Source organism: Aquarana catesbeiana, linkage group LG01 (assembly GCF_042186555.1).
Source record: "Aquarana catesbeiana isolate 2022-GZ linkage group LG01, ASM4218655v1, whole genome shotgun sequence".
Classification (NCBI taxonomy): Eukaryota; Metazoa; Chordata; class Amphibia; order Anura; family Ranidae; genus Aquarana; species Aquarana catesbeiana.
The window spans coordinates 868021413-868046137 of NC_133324.1; the positions used below are offsets into that span (position 1 = coordinate 868021413).

The window sequence follows — 24725 nt, forward strand, 5'->3', positions numbered from 1 at the left end:
AATACAGTAAAAAAGAGCAGAACAATAGAGAGAATAGAGAGAGAGAGAGAACAATAAAACGACAACTATTATTTTTTATTTTATATTTTTGTTTGTGTTTTTTTTTTTTTTTTTTACACTTTTTTTGTAACTGTAACTTTTATAACTGTAACCGGTTCCAGGTTCGGGTCTCTCAAAATGCAATGGCATCTTGGGAGACCCTGTGAAAGTGTGTCCTAGTCTGTGAAATGCTGTACCCTACGCTAATACTCAACTAGTGTATGGTAGCGTTCAAAACATTCACCAATGCAAAGACCAGGATTGTCAGGACAGGAGGGACAATATTAGCGGGTGTCATGCCTATATCCGCGCTTGCTGCAGACACAACATCTTTTTTTGGGGGGGTTCGTTGGATAGGGGTACTCGGGAGGACATAAAAATGCCTCTCATGCAGCCGACTGCATTTGGTTGGGGATGTGAATGGGGGACGTACGGGCGCTGCAGAAGTGGTGGGTTCCCAATTAGGATTGCCGAATGCAGCAGGAAGGGCACTATGAGCACGACGGGCCTGTGTTTGTCTTCTTCTTGGTGGCAGCGGGACACTACTTGTGCTTGCCACCTCACCAGCTTGAACTGCACTTATGGGACTCGCCACGTCACCAAGTGTTACTGCAGTGCTGGTTTGACTACGACCGGGGTGTACTAGGCCGCTGGCGCTTGCCAGTTCATCAAAACGCTACCAAAAAAACTGTTAGCGATCGCAGGGATCAGGCCTGACTCTGCGAACACTGCAGTTATGCATTTAGTGTTTTGTAAGTGACAGTGATCGATCGATGCTGCACTTGGGTGGGCTGGGCTGGGCCGGGCGGAGGGGCAAAACGCAGGTGCTAGCAGGTATCTGGGCTGATCCCGCTAACACTGCATTTTTGGGAACCCTAAACTGCTGGGGAAGCTAGTATAGATCTGATCGGATCAGATATTGATCCGTTCAGATACTATACCACTAAGGGAGGTGTACGGTGCGTGCGTGGGTGTTAGCGGTACTGGCGCTAACCTGACCCTGCCTGGGGCTGGTGCTTGCCAGTTCACCAAAATGCTACCAAAAAAACTGTTAGCGATCGCAGGGATCAGGCCTGACTCTGCGAACGCTGCAGTTATGTGTTTAGTGTTTTGTAAGTGACAGTGATCGATCGATAGTGTACTTGGGTGGGCTGGGCTGGGCGGAGGGGCAAAACGCAGGTGCTAGCAGGTATCTGGGCTGATCCCGCTAACACTGCGTTTTTGGGAACCCTAAACTGCTGGGGACGCTAGTATAGATCTGATCGGATTAGATATTGATCCGTTCAGATACTATACCACTAAGGGAGGCGTACGGTGCATGCGTGGGTGTTAGCGGTACTGGCGCTAACCTGACCCTGCCTGGGGCTGGTGCTTGCCAGTTCACCAAAATGCTACCAAAAAAACTGTAAGTGATCGCAGGGATCAGGCCTGACTCTGCGAACGCTGCAGTTATGCGTTTAGTGTTTTGTAAGTGACAGTGATCGATCGATACTGCACTTGGGTGGGCTGGGCCGGGCGGAGGGGCAAAACGCAGGTGCTAGCAGGTATCTGGGCTGATCCCACTAACACTGCGTTTTTGGGAACCCTAAACTGCTGGGGACGCTAGTATAGATCTGATCGGATCAGATATTTATCCGTACAGATAATATACCACTAAGGGAGGCGTATGCTGCGTGCGTGGGTGTTAGCGGTACTGGCGCTAATCTGACGCTGCCTGGGCGACGCATATCACCGCCGGGCGATCAGGGGGCTAAACCTTTATTTGGTAATAAATGGCGGGTGCCCTGACACTATAAAAAATAAACGAACTAACCAGCGTCACCCGCGCCGGTTATACGGTGATCACTGGTGAAAGGGTTAACTAGGGGGCAATCAAGGGGTTAAAACATTTATTAGGTAGTATATGGGGCTCCCTGTCGCTATAAAACGCTGACGGCGAACCTAAATATTTACCTCCCTAACTAGCGTCACCAGCGACACTAATACAGCGATCAGAAAAATGATCGCTTAGTGACACTGGTGGCAGGGGGTGATCAAGGGGTTAAAACTTTATTAGGGGGGGTTAGGGGGGTATCCTAGACCTAAAGGGGGTAACTGACCTAACACAGTAACTGTCACAAACTGACACCATGCAGTAATCAGAAAAAAAAAAAAAAAACCTGCTTGGTGTCAGTTTGTGACGGGGGGGGGTGATGGGGGGGATCGGGGGGGATCGGGGGGGGGGGGGATCGGGGTGTTTTGTGTGCCTGGCATGTTCTACTGTGTGTGTGTGTTGTGCACTCACTTTACAGTCTTCTCTCCTCGGCGCCGGAACGGAAAATACGGAGCCGAGGAGAGATGACATCATTTCCTCTGCCTCTGTGTACAATACAGAGGCAGGGAAATGATCCCACTGGCTGGGAGCGATCGTGGGGGGGGGCCACGAATGGATGGCCTCCCCCTCACCACCGATCGCCGGGGGAGATTTGCCGACCGCCGCAGGCACCGGGGGGGGTCCGATCGGACCCCCCACCCGCGGGCAGGCAAGGACGTACAGGTAAGCCCTTTTGCCTGCCCGTGCCGCTCTGTCGACGTACATCGTCGTGCGGCGGTCGGCAACTGGTTAAGGAGACCAGTAAATCTAAACAGTCACTAGGGGGAGCACCTTTAATTCTAGATTTTAGCGCGCAACATAAGAAAGTCGAAAGGATCATCAAAGGCCACTGGCATATCCTCCTAGCAGACAAACAGTTACAAGGATCCTTGCCTACACGACCGCACTTTATTTATAGAAGAGCACCGACCATTCGTGATAAGGTGGTAAAAAATGTAATCGATCCACCGAAAAGAACTTATACCTTCTTTACCGGGAAAGGTTTCTTCCCGTGTAAGAGGTGTTTTGCTTGCTTGAAAACTAAAAGACCAAATGAAAGGAAATTTGAGTTCACATCAAGAAGTACCGGAAACACATATAAAGTTAACAATTTCATCAGCTGCAATACGGAAGGGGCCGTATATGCCCTAGAATGCAGCTGTGGGCTCCAGTACGTCAGCCGAACAAAAAGACCATTGAAGGTACGGATAAAAGAACATGTGAAGAATATCCTGAAAGGCTATGATAAGCACAGCGTCTCTAAGCACTTCTTACTATGTCACAATAAAGACCCTAGGCACTTGAGATTCTGGGGGATTGAACCCTATATCAGACACTGGCGGGGGGGACACAAGGTTAGATCCCTCAGTCAGGCTGAATCCAGATGGATTTTTACCTTGGATACATTTGCACCTCGAGGCCTCAATATAGAATTCGATTTGAATTGCTTCCTGAGTGACTTCTAAATCTCTAAGGACATACATCTGTTTGTGGATAGTAGACCCAATTTTTCCCTAGATTTCCTCTTCTTCCTGCCATGCTCTCTGCTCCTCAATTAGATGTAAGGTATCAGCCCCTGAGATCGAAGACTGTTTTTAATCAATATGGCCGCTACCTGACCATTTCCCCATCTTTGGGGCTATTATTATCCCTATCTTAGACTTTACATCTTCTGGTACCCATCTAACCTACATATGCGACCTATTTGCATGGCACCATGATATATAGCTGTTCCCATGTTTATCCCTTCAACCACCTAGACCGCAGTTAGGATCTTTTTTCTGTCAATTTCCTAGTGTCGTTATTGTATATTAGATTTTATCATATGGGCGTTTTATTTCTTAATTTTTGTTTTAAATAAAAAAAAAATTTTTTTAATACATTTTTTAAATATCTTTTTATATATTTTTAATATATATTTTTAATTTTTATTTGAATTTTTCTCAACATTTTTATAACTCATCTGATCTCTTTTTTAACATACTATATCTATATCATTAGTGGCGTATATTAATAGGATTTTTAACTATGTAATTACTGCACGAGAGTACATTGTTTATAGTGGGAGGTGCATTACCATTACCCTTATTCTATCTGTTACTCTCTGTTTCACATTATATTCTGACCCTAGATATAAGTTACTATGTCATTTTTACAAGAGTTTATTGAAGTGTTCGATTTTTCTCTGACACTCTGTCTCTTGCTATTCAGATCAGATTATAACATTGTTCTAATAGGCGTACATAGCAGAGAGCATGTATACACTGCTCATTAGTTGTCCTTACGTTTGTAACCATCTTTTGATAACCAACAAAATGGCGGCCCCCATAGAGCTCCAGGAAAATGGCCGCTATGGCAAATCCCCATATAACTTCGAGAAAATGGCCGCCGTCCATACACTTTGCCTGGTCTATTTAAAGACAGTGTAGTGTGCTCTATAGCATCCCCTGATGAAGCCACGTGACCCGTGATGCCACGCGTAGGGACAGGCACCGCCCACTGTCAGCAGTGTACGAGCTCGCCGCTCATCTGGATACATTGTACCGTTCGTTGTATTACTGTGTGAGTACCCTGTTTGATGTTAAAGTTCAATAAAGCCAGATACATGCTTTAAATACTACACTATATGGTATCTTCATCTCTCCATTTACTATGATGTTCCCCATGGATCTGAGGTCTGATATATGACAGTCCATAACCTAGGACCCCCTTACACAGGAGACACCACAAGCACCATTATCTACCACTAGAGGATTGTTGCATAGAGAAGATTCTGTTATACACTTCACATTCAGAACTCTTCTGAACAAATGATATTTAAACCCAGCTGCTATCTGCACGACTTAATTGTTTGTCATCACCAATGAAGCATTGAAGCTGCTTTGTTGCTGCACTAAGTCACTTTTACTGAACTGTATTATTGCCATTTTAAGTTTGAGCACCCCCTGCTGGCGCTGGACACTAAACTGCATGATGCACAGTTATTAAGATCACTTTGGACATTCATTGTAACAGTGTATGATTTGGTATTTTTGTTTTCATGGTATTTAGTTTTTAGCTATCCATTTATTTATATGAATCACGGTTGATTGAACTATAATAATTTCCGGATATTAACTTACAGCACTTTGGATTGACCCTTAATGTCACAGCAACAATCATCACTTTATTGAAAAAAATATTTTGTTTTTTATGTTTTTTTGTTTAGACTTCATGATGTTTTTACTTTCTTTACTTAAGCCGAGATATATATATGTATAGTCCTTTTCGGTGTGTTCCACTATTTATCTATTATTTTTTTATGCACATACTGCCTGCACGTCCAAATAGTGCTATATTTCTCACTGTGGTCTAGACCACCACCCTATACCTCAGTGGAGGCATAAGTCAAGCCCCCTACCCGAGGATATCCATTACACCTATAGATTGTAGTTTATTGTAGGACTAGCACAGCACCATCCCCATTTGTCAAGGTCTGGTTATCTACTGCAAATCTGAAACTCAGATGTCCCTCCAAGAAATCTCGGTCCGAAATATTTGGGGCCTTTTCCGGTTAAAAGAAAAGTCAACCCTGTGGCCTTTGAATTAGTGCTACCGAAGAATCTGAAAATTCATCCAGTATTCCATATCTCCCTACTAAAATTAACAGTGCCTAACCCCTTTCCCAACCGGGATCTGGAAAGCCCTCCTCCACTGCTTGTTGAAGGAAACGAGGAGTATGAAGTTGAAGCTGTGCTGGATTGTAGAACCAAGAGGGGCCAAACACAATTCTTGATTAAATGGAAGGGGTATGGCCCGGAGGACAATTCTTGGGAACCAGCTGCTAATGTTCATGCCCCACAAAAAATACGGGCCTTTTACCAGCGTCACCCGGAGAAGAAGCCCCTGAGGGGCATCCGGAGGCTGCCCATAAGGAGGGGGCAATGTAAGAAAGCTGCCATTGCTCTCCGGGCACGCTCGCGCATGCGCGCGTGCATACAGAATTCTGCCGATCGCAGATGTGCCAATGCGCGTGCGTGGAGCAGTGTGCGCGCCCGCAGAAGCGCGTCCACACTGCCCTTTGGCGCCAGACGGCCTATTTAAGGGGCGCACTGACTCCTGATGGTTGCTGACAGATCTTCAGTTGTTCCTGTACCCGTATCCTGTTATTGTTTCCTGCCTGATATTAGTTGCTGAACCTTGGCTATCCCTGACCTTGCTGCTGGACTCTCCTATTCTTCTGATTATCGGTTCCTGATCCCGGCCTCCTATTTGGCCTTGCTCCTGCCTGATGACTTGGTACCTCACTGCCCGCCTGCTACTGAACCCGGCTATCCATGTAACTATGTTCCAGTCTGATGTTTAGCTCTTCTCTGCAACCCGAGTATCTGCATCTTCGTTCCAGCGACTTGCTGCGACTTCCTGTCTTCCAAGAGTCGCATCTCCTGCTTCAGGTCTCCAGGGCTTTATCTGCAGGCACTCGTGTTCCTCCAGTCCCTTGGTTCCTTCTGTCTCCACTCTCAGCGGGTCCAGGGCCGGAGATACAAGAGAGGCTGACCTCGTCATTTCAGACTCCAACCAGGTACGTGACACAATGTCGTGTTACTCGGCATAAGATCATCTTTTTTATTTTACCAAACATTTGGGCACTAGTGTGCTTTAGTGCATTAAAATTCCAAAAAGTGTTTTTTTTTCAAAAAAATTGTGTTAGAAAAATCTCTGCGCAAATGCTGTGTGAAAAAAAATGGCAACACCCACCATTTTAATCTGTAGGGCCTTTGCTTTAAACAATATATATATATAATGTTTGGGGGTTCAAAGTAAGAAAGATTGCAGCCACAACTCTTTTTGGAGAGCAGCCTGTATTTCTCCTGTGTGTTTTTCTTTGTATCCTGAGCAATTCTTCTGCCAGTTGTGACTGACTAAGACCGATTGTCTCAGCCTGTCAGGGCCCTTTTGAAAGAATCGGTAGGTATTTGGACTCTCTCTTGAAAGACATAGTCAGTAGTCAAAAATACTTTGTACAGGATACCCGTCATGTTCTGGCAAAACTCTCAGAGTTCAAGAACTTGAACCAACTGGGAGAAATCTGGCTAGTAGGTATCGATGTGGAGTAATTGTACACATCAATACCCCACTTATGCGGCATCAAAGCCGTTGAGACTTTTTTGGATCACTTTTACCCGGAGTCAGAACCACAAAATGAATTTCTGATTGACCTGTTGGAATTCATGCTGATGAATAATTATTTCCAGTTTTTAACTACTTTCTACCAACAGATCCAGGGCACCTCAATGGGGGCAGCGTGGGCTCCATCTTACGCATGCCTCCATTTGAGTTTTTGGGAGGAGAAGGTGGTCTTTCCGTCGTCGATGTACCGTGACCACGTCCATGCTTGGTTGCGGTACATCAACGACGTATTTATGATCTAGCGTGGCACTCAGGCCGAATTGCTGCAGTTCATTTGCGAGCTTAATGTAAACCAGCTTAACATCCACTTAACATACACTTTCAGTCGGACCAAAATATCTTTTTTGGACTTACAAATTTCCTTGGAAGTGGGGCAATTACATACCTCCACTTTTCGTAAGGATACTGCGGCAAATACCTTTCTGAGTGCCGCCAGTCACCATCCCCATTGGACAAAAAACGGTATACCGGTGGGTCAATTCTTATGGTTAAAAAGAAATTGTTCGAAAATAAGTGACTATAGACGCGAGTGCCATGACCTCTATGCAAGGTTTAGGGAGCGTGGCTACTTGCACTGACAAATTAAAAGAGCTAAGAAGAGAGCAGCGATTCGGGACCGCCAAAGCTTGTTATCAATTGAACCATCCAGTACTCAAACAGTACCCAATCTTGAAACAAATGATCCAATACGAATAATCACCCCTTTTGGATCCCAATGGAACACTATTTGTTCAATTTTAGAAAAACACTGGGGTATCTTGACAAATCCACCAGGTTTAGACAAAATGTAAGCACGTCCCCCAGGTTGGTGGCCCGACGCACCAAAAACTTGGGTGATTTGTTGATTCAATCAGAATTTACTCATAACCAGGATAGCACATGGCTGTCCAACTATCCATGGACCTTGGGAATGTTTCCGTGTAATAGATGTCAGATATGCCCTTTTGTACACAGGACCTCAACTTTTAAGGATGCATATGATAAGGAAACATACGAAATCCATGACTTAATGAATTGCTCCACCTCACGCCTCATCTACATGATAACATGCCCATGTCCTAAAATATATATCGGCAAAACAAAAAGACAGTTAAAGGTCCGCATTGGTGAACGCTTGTGTGAAATAAATGACAAAACCAAAATTCCTGAAAAACCCCTAGCAAAACACTTTGCCCAATATCACTCCGGTTCCTCCCGAGGAATGAAGGTAAAAGGCATCTATGCTCTTAAACTGCCTCCCAGACGTGGGGACTTTGACCGTATACTCCAGCAGAAAGAGAAATGGTGGGTATACCGCCTAAAGTCCCTTAGACCCGTCGGCTTGAACACAGAATTAAACTTACAACCCTTCTTACCAACTTAGACTCATCAACCAAGTACTACTTTTCTCTTTCCTCCCCCCTCCCCCTCTCCCCTTCCCCCCTTTTTTCCCCCCTCCCCTTTTTTCCTCACTAGTGCATTAGTGTGCGTGGGCATATTATAAAAGAATACTAACGCACACATGCACTCTTTGAGCCCCAAGTATTATCAGCCAGAATATCTTAGCCTCATTCCTCATGGCCCCTTCTATATACCTTCTGGTATGAGAGTTCTGATGCTTACAGTAATCTGTCCTGACATAGAAGTTTATATTTAAACTCAAGTCAGACTGTATGTGAATGTCAATGTTTCAGTCTTTTTGATTTTCTTTTTCCATTTTCTCTCTCTTGTCTCCATCCGTCCTCCCTCACTCTACTTTTTTTGATAATCCTAAAAGGAACTTCAGGCTAGTATCTATGACCTTCAAGGAACAAAGTTTCTTATATAATGTATATTACACTGCATAATCTTTAAAAAGGCATTCAATGACAATGAATTTCCTGTTTGTGACTGAATAACTAACCAAAAATGTTTTTTGGATAACCGCTACTGTCAGAATCCAAACACACTTGGGCGGTGACAGAATGCAATTACCATGAAATAAAAGAGCGCTGTCACTAGCCCATGTATCATCCAAGATATAGCTATGCTATTGGTTCTGGTGAAACGTGTCGACGTCATCAACACGGACTCGTCACGGACGTTGGAGTATGGACGGAGGGGTGACAGCAACCAGCTGCGAGTAACAGCAAGAGTGAAGTGAATACAATCTGGCAGGTTTGGATGTCCACAGTTTCAAGCGGCCTGAACACTCTCACTTATCGCTTGCATTCCCAGACAACAGCTCGGTCTGGATATCTGTTTGGCTGAGACATTTGCTTTGGCTGCATACCACTACGGCACAAGATCAGAAAGGCGGTGATGTTAAGGGATTTCGAAATCTCCCGCCATCCCTGTTGCCAAAGATGCTACATACCTAACCGGCTTTTGTACTGAGCGGACGAATCCATCTGTCAATCCAGGCGTCTCTGCCGCAAGTGAAGCGCTTGATGTGAAGTGGTAACACATCCAACTTAATCCATGAGATCATCCTTGCCCGACTGAAAACAACAAACGGTAAAACTTATAACATCAATATAGATATATCTATTGTGACATTGTTCCTTGCTGATGATTTCTCATTTTTATACGATCCACCACAGTAATCAAACCCACATACCGTCAGCAAAGACTTTATAGTCACCAATTTACCTTTTTAGAGGATAGACTACTATCCACTGGACACCCATTATACTTACCCTACCAGTCAATTAATCTACTTCACCTCAGCTACAGCAATTGTATCAAGACATACACGAGCTGCTCACGTATTTTCATATTAATTCCTCTCACCCCTTCCTCCCTCTATCTCCCATACACCCCCAATGGATTTTCCAGGCAGTCATACAGTCAATTTCCCTTTTGGCCAATGGGGATACTAACACCCCTTTTATTTAACCAAATTCATGACCGACTGACAGCCCGTAAAATCCATAACGTCCGGACTTTGTCTAGCGTTGTTTGTTTTTTGTTTGTGTTTTGTAAATGTTACATGTATGTTTAAGGTCTCCAATGACCATTTCAGCCTTAGGCTCTTTATGATATAGTCAGCAATATTTCATCAATGTTTCAGTAGAGAAGTTCTTTTACCAATAAGATGTGTATAATTTATTGAATATTTAATAAAATTCATACTTTTTAGATTAAATTATCATTTTTTTTATATGAATAAGATGCATTGCTAAAGTAACCCCTTACCCGGTAGTCTATGACCAGGATCTTGTTTCTTTTTTGCAGTTGTGATTGCAACCTTTCCTAGTCTACCTGACCTTGGCTTGGTATCAAGAGATCCCCAAATTTCCACTTCTTATTAAGTGATTAAACAGTATTGACTGGCATATTCCAGACTCTGGATATCTTTTTATATCCTTTTCCATCTTTGTAAAGTTTCATTACCTTGTTACGCAGGTCTTTTGACTGTTCTTTTCTACTTCCTCGTGGCTCAGTGTCTAGCCTGCTTAGTGCATCCATGTGAGAGCTAACAAACTCATTGAATATTTATACACAGACACCAATTGTGATTTAAAAAGCCAAAAATGTGGGAAATTAACCTTTAATTGCCATTTTAACCTGTATGTGCCACCTTCTGTGTCTGTACCAAGGCCAAACATTCCAGGGTATGTAAACTTTTTACCAGGGCCATTTGGGTGATTTCTGTTATCATTATGATTTAAAAAGGATCCAAAAACTATGTGATAATAAATGGCTTCATGTGATTGCTATCCTTAAATAAAAGACCGTTTTTTGGCATGATCAGTCATATTTTCAATATTAATGCCAAAATTTCACAATTTCTGCCAGGGTATGCAAACATTTGAGCACGATTGTATATTTTTAATGCTTTAATGAAATCACTGACCTGCTGAGATTCTAATAAAATTAAACAAAATTAAATAAAAAAGAGCAAGCAGACCCATAACTTGTTATCTATGCTGTCATCTGTTTGACTATTTACAGAATTTGACAAGATGTGTCTTGTTACCATTCTGTGAGATCACATTGGGTCATTAAATAGTGCTTTAAGCTACACATTGCAGGCACATTCTTGTTGTGGACAAGCTTCTCTCTTTTTTTTCCCTGAAAACATAAGACTTTTTTTTATCACAGCTATCAGTGTACATCTATCTTTTCCACGAAGCACAGCTTCTCAACCTTTGCAGTGGTTTAACAATACGAAAGGAGAGGCAAAAGAACTACATCCAAATTACTGGCCATGATGTCTGGCACAGTCATTATAACTATAGCAGTTATTTGGGTTGGAACCTTGGCACAGAAACCTGGCACTGAAGTAAAGCTTCCATTTCAGACCAAAAACAGAGATGCGTGTATTATGAGCACCAGTGGCACAACTGAAATGAGAGTAAGAATTGAATGTAAAAATCAGGGGAAAAGCTATTTGTGTGAGTTTGCCAGTAAACCCTCTTACTGCCGGGCATACAACCAAAATCCACAAAGATTCTGGGAACAACTCAGCCAAGATCTAAAGAAGACTGGAAATCCATGTGAGCCTCAAGTGTTTAAGCACAGCATGTGTCCAAGGGCACCTACTCCTTCTCAATTCAGGCAAGTTGACCCCAGTACCAATCAACAAGCTGATACTTCCAAAGCAGAAAAGAAACCCCCACCAACAAAGAAGCCTACGACCAAAAGACCACCTATCACCAAGAAACCAGAGCCTCCAAAGGCCAAACAACTGGAAGAAGAACCAAACCCAAAAGCTACGAAGATTGCAAAAGACCATTGCAGCTGGTTTTTCCAGACATTCTGCTCCTATATTATTGAGATTTTCTTATAACCTACAGGTAAACTCAAACTAACCCATTTATATATATTTGTTTTATAATTGAATGTGTGTGAAAGTGCCACTATTGTCATTGATTAGGTCTTATGAGCATGTTTACCCATTGCTATTTTTGCTTTTCAGTTCTTAAGTGGCAATCATATATAGTAGGGAACAGGTAAAAATATAGTCATTACAACAATGAGCAACATACAACACATAACTTTAAGTGATAAAACAAAGGGGCTATATTTACAAGATGTTAGTGTAAACTATAGCATACAGAAGTGATAGAGGAGTAATAATCTTTGATGGAGTTGTGAACTACACATACATTTTGAAGTTGATTTACTAAAACTGGAGAGTGCAAAATCTGGTGCAGCTGCATGATAGCCAACAAGCTTCTAACTTCAGCTTGTTCAATTAGGATTTGACAAAAAAACCTGGAAGCTGATTGGTTTCTATGCAGAGCTGTACCAGATTTTGCACTCTCCAGTTTTAGTAAATCAATCCCGTTATGTGTTTACATTTAGAGAAGGTACACAATGAGAATATAGGTAGTTGAAATGTTGGTGGAGAGTCTAATGGAACAGCGATTCCAGATTATATGAACACCACAAAAGACATCTTGCAGAAGGCAAAAAAAGATGGTAATAAGTAAGGAGGTCAGTCTTAAAACTTATGTATAGCCAAAACTTTTTTTTTTTACTTTAGAGAGGGAAGGATTAGAACCCCTGTCAAGTTTTTTATTCCTGTCTCTGTTCCAATTAGGTATATTCATCCACTACATTTGTCCTGGTAGCCATTGTCACAGAAACAGAAAGTGATTAAAAATCCAAAATTTTAGAGTTGTGTACAGACATAGAGAGCAAATCGTCAGATGGGAACTCCTGACAACTGTATACGTGGAAGACTTCCCTCACTTCTTGGGTCTCTGGGACAGGATTTAAAGGAAAAGTTCCCTAAAAGGATACAAACAGCAAAAAAAAAAAATAAATAAATAGCTGACAGAGTTTTTATCCCATGCTCACTCATTCTAAAAATTGGAAACAAAAAGCGTTGGCTTACATGCACTCTCATGATTTAGCAAATCCAAGTTCAAATAACTGGCTTTAATGTAGAAATTTCCCTTAATCTAGTATCTCCTTACATTTTGAATATTTAGTGCTTTTCTTTTTCTTTGAAACACCATTCAGTATTCATCAACCTTCTAAGCACTTAAATACCCCTTCTTAATCTGTTTAATCCACACTTCTTCCACACCTTTCTGGTTTCTGCTGTCATCACAATGTTATTTATAAACCAACTGCAATTGCTATCTATCTATCTATCTATCTATCTATCTATCTATCTATCTATCTATCTATCTATCTATCTATCTATCTATCTATCTATCTCGCAGCACAATTTAGATGTCTGAATAAAGTACATCAACAATTTTGTCTCAGTGAGGGATGCTAATATAAATATGAACTAATAAACCTAACCCAGTACTACCCCAGGATAAATTGATGTCTGTGCCTAGACTAGACATCAGGAGGGGTGCTGTGTCTGTGGAATACTTTTAGATAGCAAGTAAAAAAAAATCACAGTGCTTTGTGCCACAGAAAAGATTTATTTTCTAAAATTTCACAGGGCTTCTGTGATTGGTTCAGGTGCAATGTTACTTTTATGTTTGGTTCACATTTTCTGTCATGTAATATTGGACATTTAATCTAAAAGTTACTCATTTGGCATAATTTTGATTTATATGTTTGTATATGTTTTATCATACTTGGCATGATATTTTATTTTTGTTTTCCTGTTGTGCCTAGCAAAAGAATTAAATGATTAACCAACCTGGTTCTCAGGTTAAAAAACAAAAAACAAGCAGTTCCTTTTGAAACACCTCCTTCCTCAGCTAACTGACACAAGCATTACCCACTGACTTTTTTTGTGTGTGTGGCAAAATTAGACCACCCAACAGCTAAAAAAGGAAATGATATTGGGTCAATGATTTCATCACTGGTAGGGGAGGCGCCCATTTAGCTATCTATGAGAGGAAATCCATTAAAGCACAGTTGTTTCTACATTCCTTATGCAAGTTTTGTTTTTCAAAATTAAGAACAAAATAGTGGTACAAATGTTAAATAAATTAGACTCCTAAAGCAAGAATCAGTTATTGAAGGAATGTTTTGATTAACCCCCATCCTGAACATTCAGTGTTTAGTAAAGAATGACTCTAATAACACAAGAGACACCATGGTGTGCCAATAATTCACACCAAGAGTGTGCCTTCCAAAGCATTTGTGAGGAGGAAAGCAAGAAGCTTTATTGCAGGATTATATATTTATATATATATATCTCATATTATGGCTCTTCAGCAATAAAACAATTCATTCTGCTCATCTTTTTTTCAATTCAGGACAAAGTTCCACTTTAGGATGGTCATGCAAAACATCTGGCCCAAGAGCACCATCCCTGCAGCCTGCTAAAGGTTTCCCTGTCTGCCACCTTGAATGCACAGAGAAGACCTTTAGGAAGGTGCCTGTCCAGGCAAAATGAAGGTGGTTGTTGGCAGGCAGGAGGCATGGCCACAGTTGACAGTGACAGGTGATGGGACAGGCAAAATACTCAGCTGTGGCTGTGGCTTCAGGCACTGACTGACAGGTGGTGAGCAGGCACGATTGTCAGTGCAACCTTAGCTCACAGTTATGCTGGCTAGAGCAGGCCTCTACATGCAAAGACCAAGGCTTTGTTAAGAAGTGTCAATTTTGCCACTTGTATGAAGATGGCTGGTCAATCAGGGAGCAGTATGAAGGTGGTAAATCAAAGCCGGTGAAGGGGGTGGGCAGTGAATTTTATCTAAAGAAGGTGATGTGCAGTAAATATGAGCCAACGAAGGGGCTGGTCAATGAATATGAACTGAAAAAAGGTTATGGGCAGTGTATTTGAACTGAAGGAGTGGTGAACAGAGAACAACGTTTATAATCAACAGTTTATGTTTAAATAATTTATCATTACAATTTATATACAGTGGGTATACTGTAGAAAAGAATCCCCCCTGGAAATAATCACATTTTGTTGCTTTGCAGCCTGAAATGAAGGCAGACATTAATTTTGTTTTATCCAGCTGTAATCACTCAGTGCAACTTATAACATCCAAGTGAAAGATATATCACCATGTCAGAAAAAAATAAAAACAGAACCGCTGAGTTGGAAAAAGGATCACCTCCTTGCGTCAGTATTTTGTTGAACCATCTTTTGCTTTAATTACAGTCTTTAGTCTGTTGGGATATGTCTCTACTAACTTTGCACATCTAGACTTTGCAATATTTGCCCACTCTTCTTTGAAGAACTGCTCAAGTTCAGATAAATTTGATGGTGACCATTTGTGGGCTGCAGTCTTCAAGTAATATCAAAGATTTTCAATGGGGTTTTAATCTGAGCTCTGGCCAGGCCATGCAAGGACATTCACCTTTTTCTCCTTCAGTCACTATATAGTAGTTTTTGCTGTGTGCTTTGGGTCATTGTCATGTTGGAAGGTAAACCTTCTTCCCATTGACAACTTTCTAGCAGAGGGCAGCAGGTTTTCCTCAAGAATTTGACGGTATTTTGCCCCATCCATTTTTCCTTCTATCCTGTCAAGTGCTCCAGACCCTGCTGCAGAGAAACACCCCCATAACAGGATATTACCAGCTCCATGCTTTACTGTAGGAATTATGTTATTTGGATGGTGACCTGTATTGGATTTCCACCAGACATATTGTTTGGTGTTGAGGCCAAATAACTAAATTGTAATTTCATCTGTCCATAATACCTTTTTCCATGTGGCCTCAGAATCTTCAAGGTGCGTTTTGGCAAAGCTCAGTCTTGACTGCATGTGACCGTTTCTTCAGGAGTGGCTTTTTTCCTGTACCCCTCTTATACCAGCCACATTTGTGGAGAATTTGTGATATTATTGTCACATGCACACAATGACTACTCTTTGTCAAAAAATTCCTGCAACCGCTTCAGAGTTGCTGTGGGCCTCTTGGTAGCCTCTCTGACTAGTTTCCTCCTGACTCTTTCATCCAGTTTGGAGCAATGTCCTGATCCAGGAAGGGTCTGTGTTGTACCAAATACCTTCAATTTCTTAATAATAGACTTCACTGTGCTTCTGGGCATTGATATAGCATTTGACATTTTTTGTATCCATCTCCTGACTTGAGCCTGTCCACAACTTTATCCCGGAAATCTTTTGACAATTCCTAGTCACCCATAGTTGATTGTTTGATTCAGTTGCACTACCAGGGACTGAAATGTTTCCGGAAAGCTCCTTTCATGCTGAGCGAATGAAAATGACAACAGCTGATCACAGTTGAAAGTCAAATGGCTTTGTATGCCATTAAGAAGGTGACTAGCTACACCTAATTGAGTTTAGTCATTTTTAAGAGGGGGTGATCCTTTTTCCAACTCAATAAATCTGTTTTTGATACTTTTTTTTCTGACATGTTGGTGTTATATCTTTCACTTGGATGTTATAAGTTGCATTGAGTAAATACAGCTGGATAAAACTAAAACTGTGTCTGTCTTCATTTCATGCTGCAACACATTTAAATGTGATTATTTTAAAGGGGGGGGTGAATCTTTTCTATACCCACTGTATGTCAAAGTGCGGACCACAGATGAACATAGCACTGCCTTTGTGGCCCATCCTTGGACTTCAGGTATCTGAGTTAAAGGATTAGCTACATCAATGTTTCTCAACTCCAGTCCTCAAGTACCCCCAACAGGTCATGTTTTCAGGCTTCCCATTATTTTGCACAGGTGATTTGATCAGTTTCACTGCCTTAGTAATTACCACAGCCGTTTCATCTGAGGGAGCTCCTGAAACATGACCTGTTGGGGATCCTTGAGGACTGGAGTTGAGAAACATTAAGCTACATGACCTGCATGTAGCTTAAGTTCAGTATTATAGAGTCCACTCATGCATTGATTAAGGTTTAGACAGGATTTCCATTACTCTCTATGGCTGTTCCTCATCATCAACCCACACATGTGGCTCTGAGCAGGGAATTTGAAACACAAAGCTACAGCTGCTTTAATCAGGTCAAACCACCTAAAACCTTTTAATAACCCATATGTAAAGCTTGTGATCTTATCAGGATTTTTTGGCACTTGGGCCACAGAACATTTTTTTTCAGTTATCCTTTCAGATAAACATGTTAATGTGCACCACTTCTACAGTTGTGTGAAAAGGTATTTGCCCCTTTCTGATTTTTAGTATTTTTTTGCATATTTGTCACACTAATGCCCTGTACACACGATCGGACATTCCGACAACAAAATCCATCAGATTTTTTCCGACGGATGTTGGCTCAAACTTGTCTTGCATACACATGGTTACACAAAGTTGGTCGGAAATTCTGAACGTCAAGAACGCGGTGACGTACAACACGTACAACGAGCCGAGAAAAATGAAGTTCAATAGCCAGTGCTGCTTTTCTGCTTGACTCTGAGCATGCGTGGCTCTTTGTGCGTCGGAATTGTCTACACACGATCAGAATTTACGCAAACGGATTTTGTTGTCGGAAAATTTTAGATCTAGCTCTCAAACTTTGTGTGTCGGAAATTCCGATGGAAAAAGTCCGATGGAGCCTGCGCACAGTCGGAATTTAAGACAACAAGCTCCGATCACACATTTTCCGTCGGAAAGTCCGACCGTGTGTACAGGGCATTAAATGAGTCAGATCATCAGACAAATTTTATCACTAAACAAAGATAACCCGAGTAAATACAAAATGCAGTTTTTAAATAATGGTTTCATTTATTAAGGCAAAAAAGCTGTCCAAACCTGCCTGGCTTTATGTGAAAAAGTAATTTCCCCCTAAACCTAATAACTGGTTGTGCCACCCAACAACTGCAATCAAGCATTTGCAATAACTGTGGAAAAAGACAAGGTGCGCCAATCTAAGTGCAGTATCAAAAAACTGGATTTTAATATAATTGATAAAAACAGCGGCCAAATGGCTACTCACAATGTTGCAGTAAAAACAGGCACATAAAAGCAAGGTGGGTGGAAGTGTCGTGTGAACGTGTCAGATGACGCGTTTCTATGCATCCGCATTTTTCTCAGATCTAATGTGACGGCGTCACCCAGAACCGGAAGTGGTAATAATAACAGGTTCCTGTAACATTATTACCACTTCTGGTTCTGGGTCACGCTGTCACTTAGCGACGGTCCCCAGTACTTCCATATAAACCTAGCCCACTCTACTAGCCTATTAGATCTGAGGAAAATGCGGATGCATTGAAACGCGTCATCTGACATGTTCACACGACACTTCCGGTGTTCCTCCTCCAGTATCCGGTGCACTCCACGCTGGTTCTCTTCCGGTTCCTGTTTCTAGGTATGTCGTCTGATCCTATGCTGGTTCCACCTTGCAGACACTTGGGTTCCATTCTTCCCCCCACAGTTCAGCACCCACCAGCTGAAGATTTTACATTGTGGAGATCCTCCCCCCCAGCGTTTTGGAACACCTTCGGATCCTGTATTGGAAGCAGCCGGCATGATGTCTGTGGACCACCCACCTTGCTTTTATGTGCCTGTTTTTACTGCAACATTTTGAGTAGCCATTTGGCCGCTGTTTTTATCAATTATATTAAAATCCATTTTTTTGATACTGCACTTAGATTGGCACACCTTGTCTTTTTTCACTATTGTCTTCCAGAGTTTTGCTTCAACTCTCAGGGAAGCTGCCGCTGGTGTTCAGCATTATTTTTTATTTGACTTTTTAGTTCCCTTTATCTGGGACTTTTTAGCCATACTGCATTTTACATCATTATCATTTGGGACTCTGATATTCATGTTCATTTTTCATTGTGAATTTTAATCCATTTCATTGGTTATTGTTTCCCTTTGCATGTTTTGGTAACATCTTGCGCCATTTTCTCCTTTTTCATTTGCGATGTCAATGAGTCTTTTACATTGTTGTGGAGCAATTTAGGCCCACTCTCCTTTGCATAATCGTTTTAATTCAGCCAGATTGGTTTTCCAGCATGAATGGGCTGTGTAAGGTCATGATACAGCATCTCAATTGGATTTAAGTCAGGGCTTTGACTAGGCCACTCCAAAACCTAAATTTTGCTTTGTTTGAACCATTTGGAGGTGGACTTACTGTTGTGTTTCGGATCATTGTCCTGCTGCATAACTCAAGTGCACTTGCGCTTGAGGTCACAAACTGATAACCGAACTCAGAATTCATGGTTCCATCAATTATGTTAAGTCGTCCTGGTTCTGAAGCTGCAAATCAGCCCCAGACCATCTCGCTACCACCACCATGTCTGACTGTTGGTACGATGTTCTTGTTATGAAATGCTGTATTCGTGACGGGATGTGACAGGACGCACACCTCCCAAAATGTTAAATTTTTGTCTCATCAGTTCACAGAATATTTGCCTAAAAGTCTTGGGGATAATCAAGATGTTTTTTGGTAAATTTGAGATGAGCCTTTGTGTTCTTTTTGGTCAGCAGTGAACTCTCCCATGGATGCCATTTTTTGCCCAGTCTCTTTTTTATTGTTGAATCATGAACACTGATCTTACCTGAGGCAAGTGAGACCTGCAGTTCTTTAGATGTAGTTTTGGGTTCTTTTATGACCTCCTGGATGAGTCATCGTCATGCTCTTGGAGTAATTTTTGTAGTCCGGCCACTCCTGAGAAGGTTCACCACTGTTCCAAGTTATCTCCATTTGTGGATAATGGCTCTCCCTGTGGTTCAGTGGAGTTCCAAAGCCTTAGAAATGGCTTTGAAATCCTTCCTAGACCGACACATGCTTGTTTGTAATCTGTTCTTGAATTTTTTTAGATTGTGGCATGATGTGTGGCATTTTGTTACATAGTTACATAATAGGTGAGGTTGAAAAAAGACACAAGTCCATCAAGTCCAACCTATGTGTGTGATTATATGTCGTTAATACTTTGTATATCCCTATATTTTGTGGTCGTTCAGGTGCTTTTCTAATAGTTTCTTGAAACTATCGATGCTCCCCGCTGAGGCCACCGCCTGTGGAAGGGAATTCCACATTCTTGCTGCTCTTACAGTAAAGAACCCTCTACGTGGTTTAAGGTTAAACCTCTTTTCTTCTAATTTTAATGAGTGGCCACGAGTCTTGTTAAACTACCTTCCGCGAAAAAGTTTGATCCCTATTGTGGGATCACCAGTACGGTATTTCTTAAATCAAACAAAGTTTTATTGATTAACTGGTGCACATAATATGATTGCTTTAGTACATGAACATGGTAACAGTACATTAATTGTTGTAACTTTAATACAAATGATATTGAGTACAAAATACTTGTCGTGTGAGGATATTCAGAGTGTATATATTTGGTTGATATAAACTACACATCCAGACACACATCCAAGAAATCACTCCATGCCCATTCAATTGCGTTAGACACAAGTAGTAGATTCTTGAAGCCAACGATCCCATATCTTATTGTACTTGGCAGGGCAACCTCTATTAATATATATGCATTTCTTATACGGCAAAGTATTATTCACCTCCACCTTCCATTCCACTATTTTAGGAGGCTCTTGTCTCATCCATTTTTTGCTATAACCTTTCCTGCTGCAAATAGTGTTTCATGTAGAAATGTTTTTGTGTATTTGTCAATTGTGTCCGGGATTATACCCAAAAGGCATTGTTTTGGGTCTAGAGCTAAGAGTGAGCCCATTGTGTCGTAGAAATGTAGAAATGTCACAATTTGTTCCCACAAACCTTGAATCTTAGGGCATGTCCAGATCAAGTGGAAAAAAGTGCCTGTCTCCCTTCCGCACATCTGACATGTGGTAGGTTGGGAACGTTTATATCTTGCTACTCTAAGGGGTGTAAGATATGCCCTATGAAGAATGTAAAGCTGCGACAGTCGGTCTGATAGTTTGGGTGACACAGCTTTGCAGGACTTTAATGCCTCCCCCCACTCCTCATCCTCTATTGGTCCCACCTCTCTTTTCCATCTTGGTTTGAGATCATATGCTATTTTAGTAGATACAGGGGTTGAGAGCATGTTATAAAAGGCTGAGATCAATTTATGAGGGTCTGTGCTCTTAATTACTGCCATAAGAACGTTAGGTGTGGGGTCTGGGAGGGAGTCAGGAAATTTTGATTGTGACGCGTCACGGATTTGTAGAAATCTGAAGAACATCTGGTTCTGAATTGTAAATTCTTCTTTAAGTGAATCGAAGGTTTTGAAATGCCCATCTTTTAATAAGTGGTGTAGGTAAAATACTCCCTGCATGGACCATATAAATGTGTCATGAATTTTATTAAACTCAGGAAGGTTCTTGTTATGCCATAGCGGCGTGTAGTCATTGAACTGCGGGATTTCAAGTTTAGAGGCAGCTAAATCCCATATTTTCCTGTAATGGTATATCATGGTATGTCTATTTTCTCCTAGCTCCATCCCCCCCGAGCCGGATGCTATCGCATATATCGAGTCCTTGGTGTGTTGTGCCCACTTTGGACATAGGAGCGTGAGAAATCTCTACCTGTCCGTTTTATCTAAGTGGAAAAGCTGTGACAGTTGTGCTGCAGTGTAATATAGGTTAAAGTCGGGGAGAGCTGTGCCACCAAGATCAGTCGGACTCTTGAGGGTTTGCCATGCTAGTTTGTGTCTGTTGGTACCCCACACAAATGGCTTAAGGAGGGACTCTAAAGATTTGAAGTGTTTCAAGGGTAAGTAAACTGGGGTATGCCAGAGAACATAAGTATTTTATGGAGTAAGATAATTTTGATTAAATTTATGCGACCCCAGATTCCCAGTGGTAGTTTGGACCAAACTCGTATTTTATTTTTAATCGTGCAAATGAGAGGATCTATATTGAGGGATACATAGTCCGCAGGGGATCTAGATATATGGATCCCTAAATATTTAATAACATCAACTCTCTGAAGCGGAAGCCTGGCTTGGGATTCTGGGGGTGGGAAGCTGTCAATTGGTAAAATTTGGGACTTGTCCCAACTGATTTTCAGTCCTGAAAATATTCCGAATTGTTCAATCGTGTGGAATGCAGTACATAATGATGGGCCCGAATCTGCTAAATATAATAGCGTGTCATCTGCATACATGCTAATTTTTTCAATTAAAGAGCCCAGTCTAAGTCCTTTACTCCCCGGGTTCGCTCGGATGGATATTGCCAGGGGTTTTGCCGCAAGGGCATACAACAATGGGGATAAGGGGCAGCCCTGTCTCGTGCCTCTACTGAGGTCAAACATCTGAGACGACCACCCATTAGCCACCACTCTGGCCCTAGGTGCCTGGTATAATAATTGGACCCATTTAATAAATTTCGGGCCAAATCCATAACCCTCCAAGCATCTCCAGAGATACCTCCACTCCACCGAATCGAAGGCTTTTGCTGTGTCTAAGGTCACAACAACCCGCGAACCAACCTCGTGTGTAGCCTGTATATTGATATATAATTTCCGGAGGTTAAATGAGGTGTTGCGACCAGGCATATGAAACCAGCCTGATCTGTATGTATTAGTGATAAAATTACTTGATTAAGTCTAAGGGATAGTACTTTGGCTAATATTTTAATATCAACCTGTAAGAGGGATATTGGACGATAGGATTCTGGGTATCCCGGGTCCTTTCCTGGTTTGGGGATGAGGACTATTGTTGCCTCTGTCATAGATGGGGGTAAAGTCCCAGTTTCAAAGAGATGATTGTATAACTTTAGTAATTTAGGGGTTAGTATATCACTGAATTGGGAATAAAACTCAATTGGGAGTCCGTCTGATTCTGGGGATTTAGACCTAGCAAAACTGGCCACAGCAGTTGTAATTTCGTCTTTAGTGAGGGGTGCCTCTAGTAGTTCTATCTGTTCTTCTGTCAACTGTGGGAAAATCATCTTCTCAAGAAAGAGAGACATAGATTGTGTCTCAGTGGGAGCTGTCGTTTTGTATAAGTCAGCAAAAAATCTCTGAACATAGAGGTTACTCTAGGTGGGTCTGTTATTTGTTGTCCTCCAGGGCCATGTAATGTGATAACCACCGGGGGCCTATCTTCGCTGTGTACCAAGTATGCCAGCAACTTGCGTGCTTTTTCCCCATGCTCAAACATTTTTTGTTTGGAGAAAAATAGTTTTTGTCTAGCTTTCTGGTATTGTAACTGGTTAACTACTCTAGTTTGTAGTTTAAGTAGGTCTGCATTTGTGGGGGTCGGGGTGGTGGCAAAGTCTCTTTCAGCAAAGGATAGATCCTCCAGCGCCTTACCGAGGGCACTGGAAGAGTTTGTCTTAATTTTATTGATAGCAGTTATTAATGTGGAGCGAGCGAATAGCTTAAAGGAATCCCATACTGCGGATGGTGATGCTGACTTGTCATTCTCCACAAAGTACATTCTCCATTTATCTATAAGCTCATCATCCTCAGGTAGAAGAGAGAGCCAAAATGGGTTCAAACGCCATGACCGTGGTGGTTTTGCTATAGGGATACTTAATGTAATCCAGTAGGGACTATGGTCCGAAAGTATTCTGGGGCAAAATATAGCCTCTAATAGTCTTGGTGTCAATCTGCGGAAGATGAGTATAAAATCTATACGGGACATGGAACCATGAGAAGACGAGAAGCACGAGTATGATTTGGCCTGTGGGAACTTGTGGCGCCATGTGTCTATTAAGTGGAAGGTGGAGATGAGCTTAGAGAACCTAGTCTCATTGGGAGTATTACGGGTAGGCGAAGCAAGCTGGAGCCTGTCCAAAGTCGGATTTAGTGTGGTATTGAAGTTGCCTAGCCAAATTGCAGATATAGTCGAATGACGGGCCATGAACGATAGTCCTTCCTTAATTATGGAGATGTTAAATGGGGGTGGTATATAAAAAGCCATTATAAGAAGGGGTTCTCCATATACTTTAGCAAGTATAAAGACATATCGGCCTAGTGGGTCAGTGGATAACTCATGTAACTCAAAATGTACTGATTTGGCTATCAAGACTGAGACTCCCCTGGAATGGGATGTATGGGTAGAGTGATACGCCCATCCAACCCATGGCCGGCGAAGTGCCATCTGGACACTCCCCTCAACATGCATCTCCACCAATGCTATTATATCAGCATGTTGCTTCTTGAGGAATGTGAGGACTGCTGCGCGCTTAAATTTCTCGTGCATGCCCCTCACATTCCATTTGAGAAACTTCAGAGATGCCATAAACAAAACCTTTTAATATCTAATAAAACAGTTATGTTAAACAATTTGCTCTCTATGCGTAAGGCACACATGTTCCTAGTATTCAAACATAGCTGCATCAATCTTGTATCGCACGACATACATGAACATTCACATGGATATAACATTCAAGATGTTACCTGTTTTCTATGATTAGTATGCACAATCAAGTTTAACCAAACTATAAACAAATGAACTCCCACCCCCCTCCCTGCCCTGCACTGTCCCAAACTGGTACGGGCATATTCCCTTAACTTATGTCGAACTGGGAAACATTCCATCTTCCTGGTTATAGGTAGAATGCAAAATATCTGGTTAAGTCCCCGGGGACTGAGTAGAACGAGAGGTATCATCCATATCATTTGTATAAGGCATGGTATGGTCTCCCGATCCCCTTGCTTCAAGTTAACTGCAACGAGTAAGTTCCAGAAAAAATTCCAGTAGTCATTGTACTGCTTCCCAGGACTGTGTGGGGTAAAGTCTCGCTGCACGATGCATGTTGTCGGTAGGACTTCTGTCTCTCCGGAGCCCCGAAGAGTAAGTTGACTCTTATACTGTGGATATCAAGGATTTGTGCTTTGTACTTGCGCTGGTTCGTGAATAGTTCTATGTCACATTCACAGAGTTGCTGGGACTTAATCAATCAGCTCTTTCAGGATTAGCACGACGTTCCAACCAGGTGATCACTTCCTCAGGATCCTCAAAGAAGACTGCTTGACCGTCATGTTCTAT

At 41.9% G+C, this 24725-nt stretch overlaps 1 protein-coding gene across 1 annotated transcript in view; it reads left to right on the plus strand.

The window, feature by feature from the left end:
* The first annotated feature begins 11035 nt into the window (after nt 1-11035).
* FGFBP2 (fibroblast growth factor binding protein 2) overlaps nt 11036-24725 on the plus strand; it is a 45329-nt gene continuing 31639 nt past the window's right edge. The window contains exon 1 of the mRNA XM_073609750.1: nt 11036-11820. Within this exon, the coding sequence (XP_073465851.1) occupies nt 11232-11813 (582 nt within the window). The 5' untranslated portion in view covers nt 11036-11231 and the 3' untranslated portion in view covers nt 11814-11820. The remainder of the gene's footprint in view (nt 11821-24725) is intronic.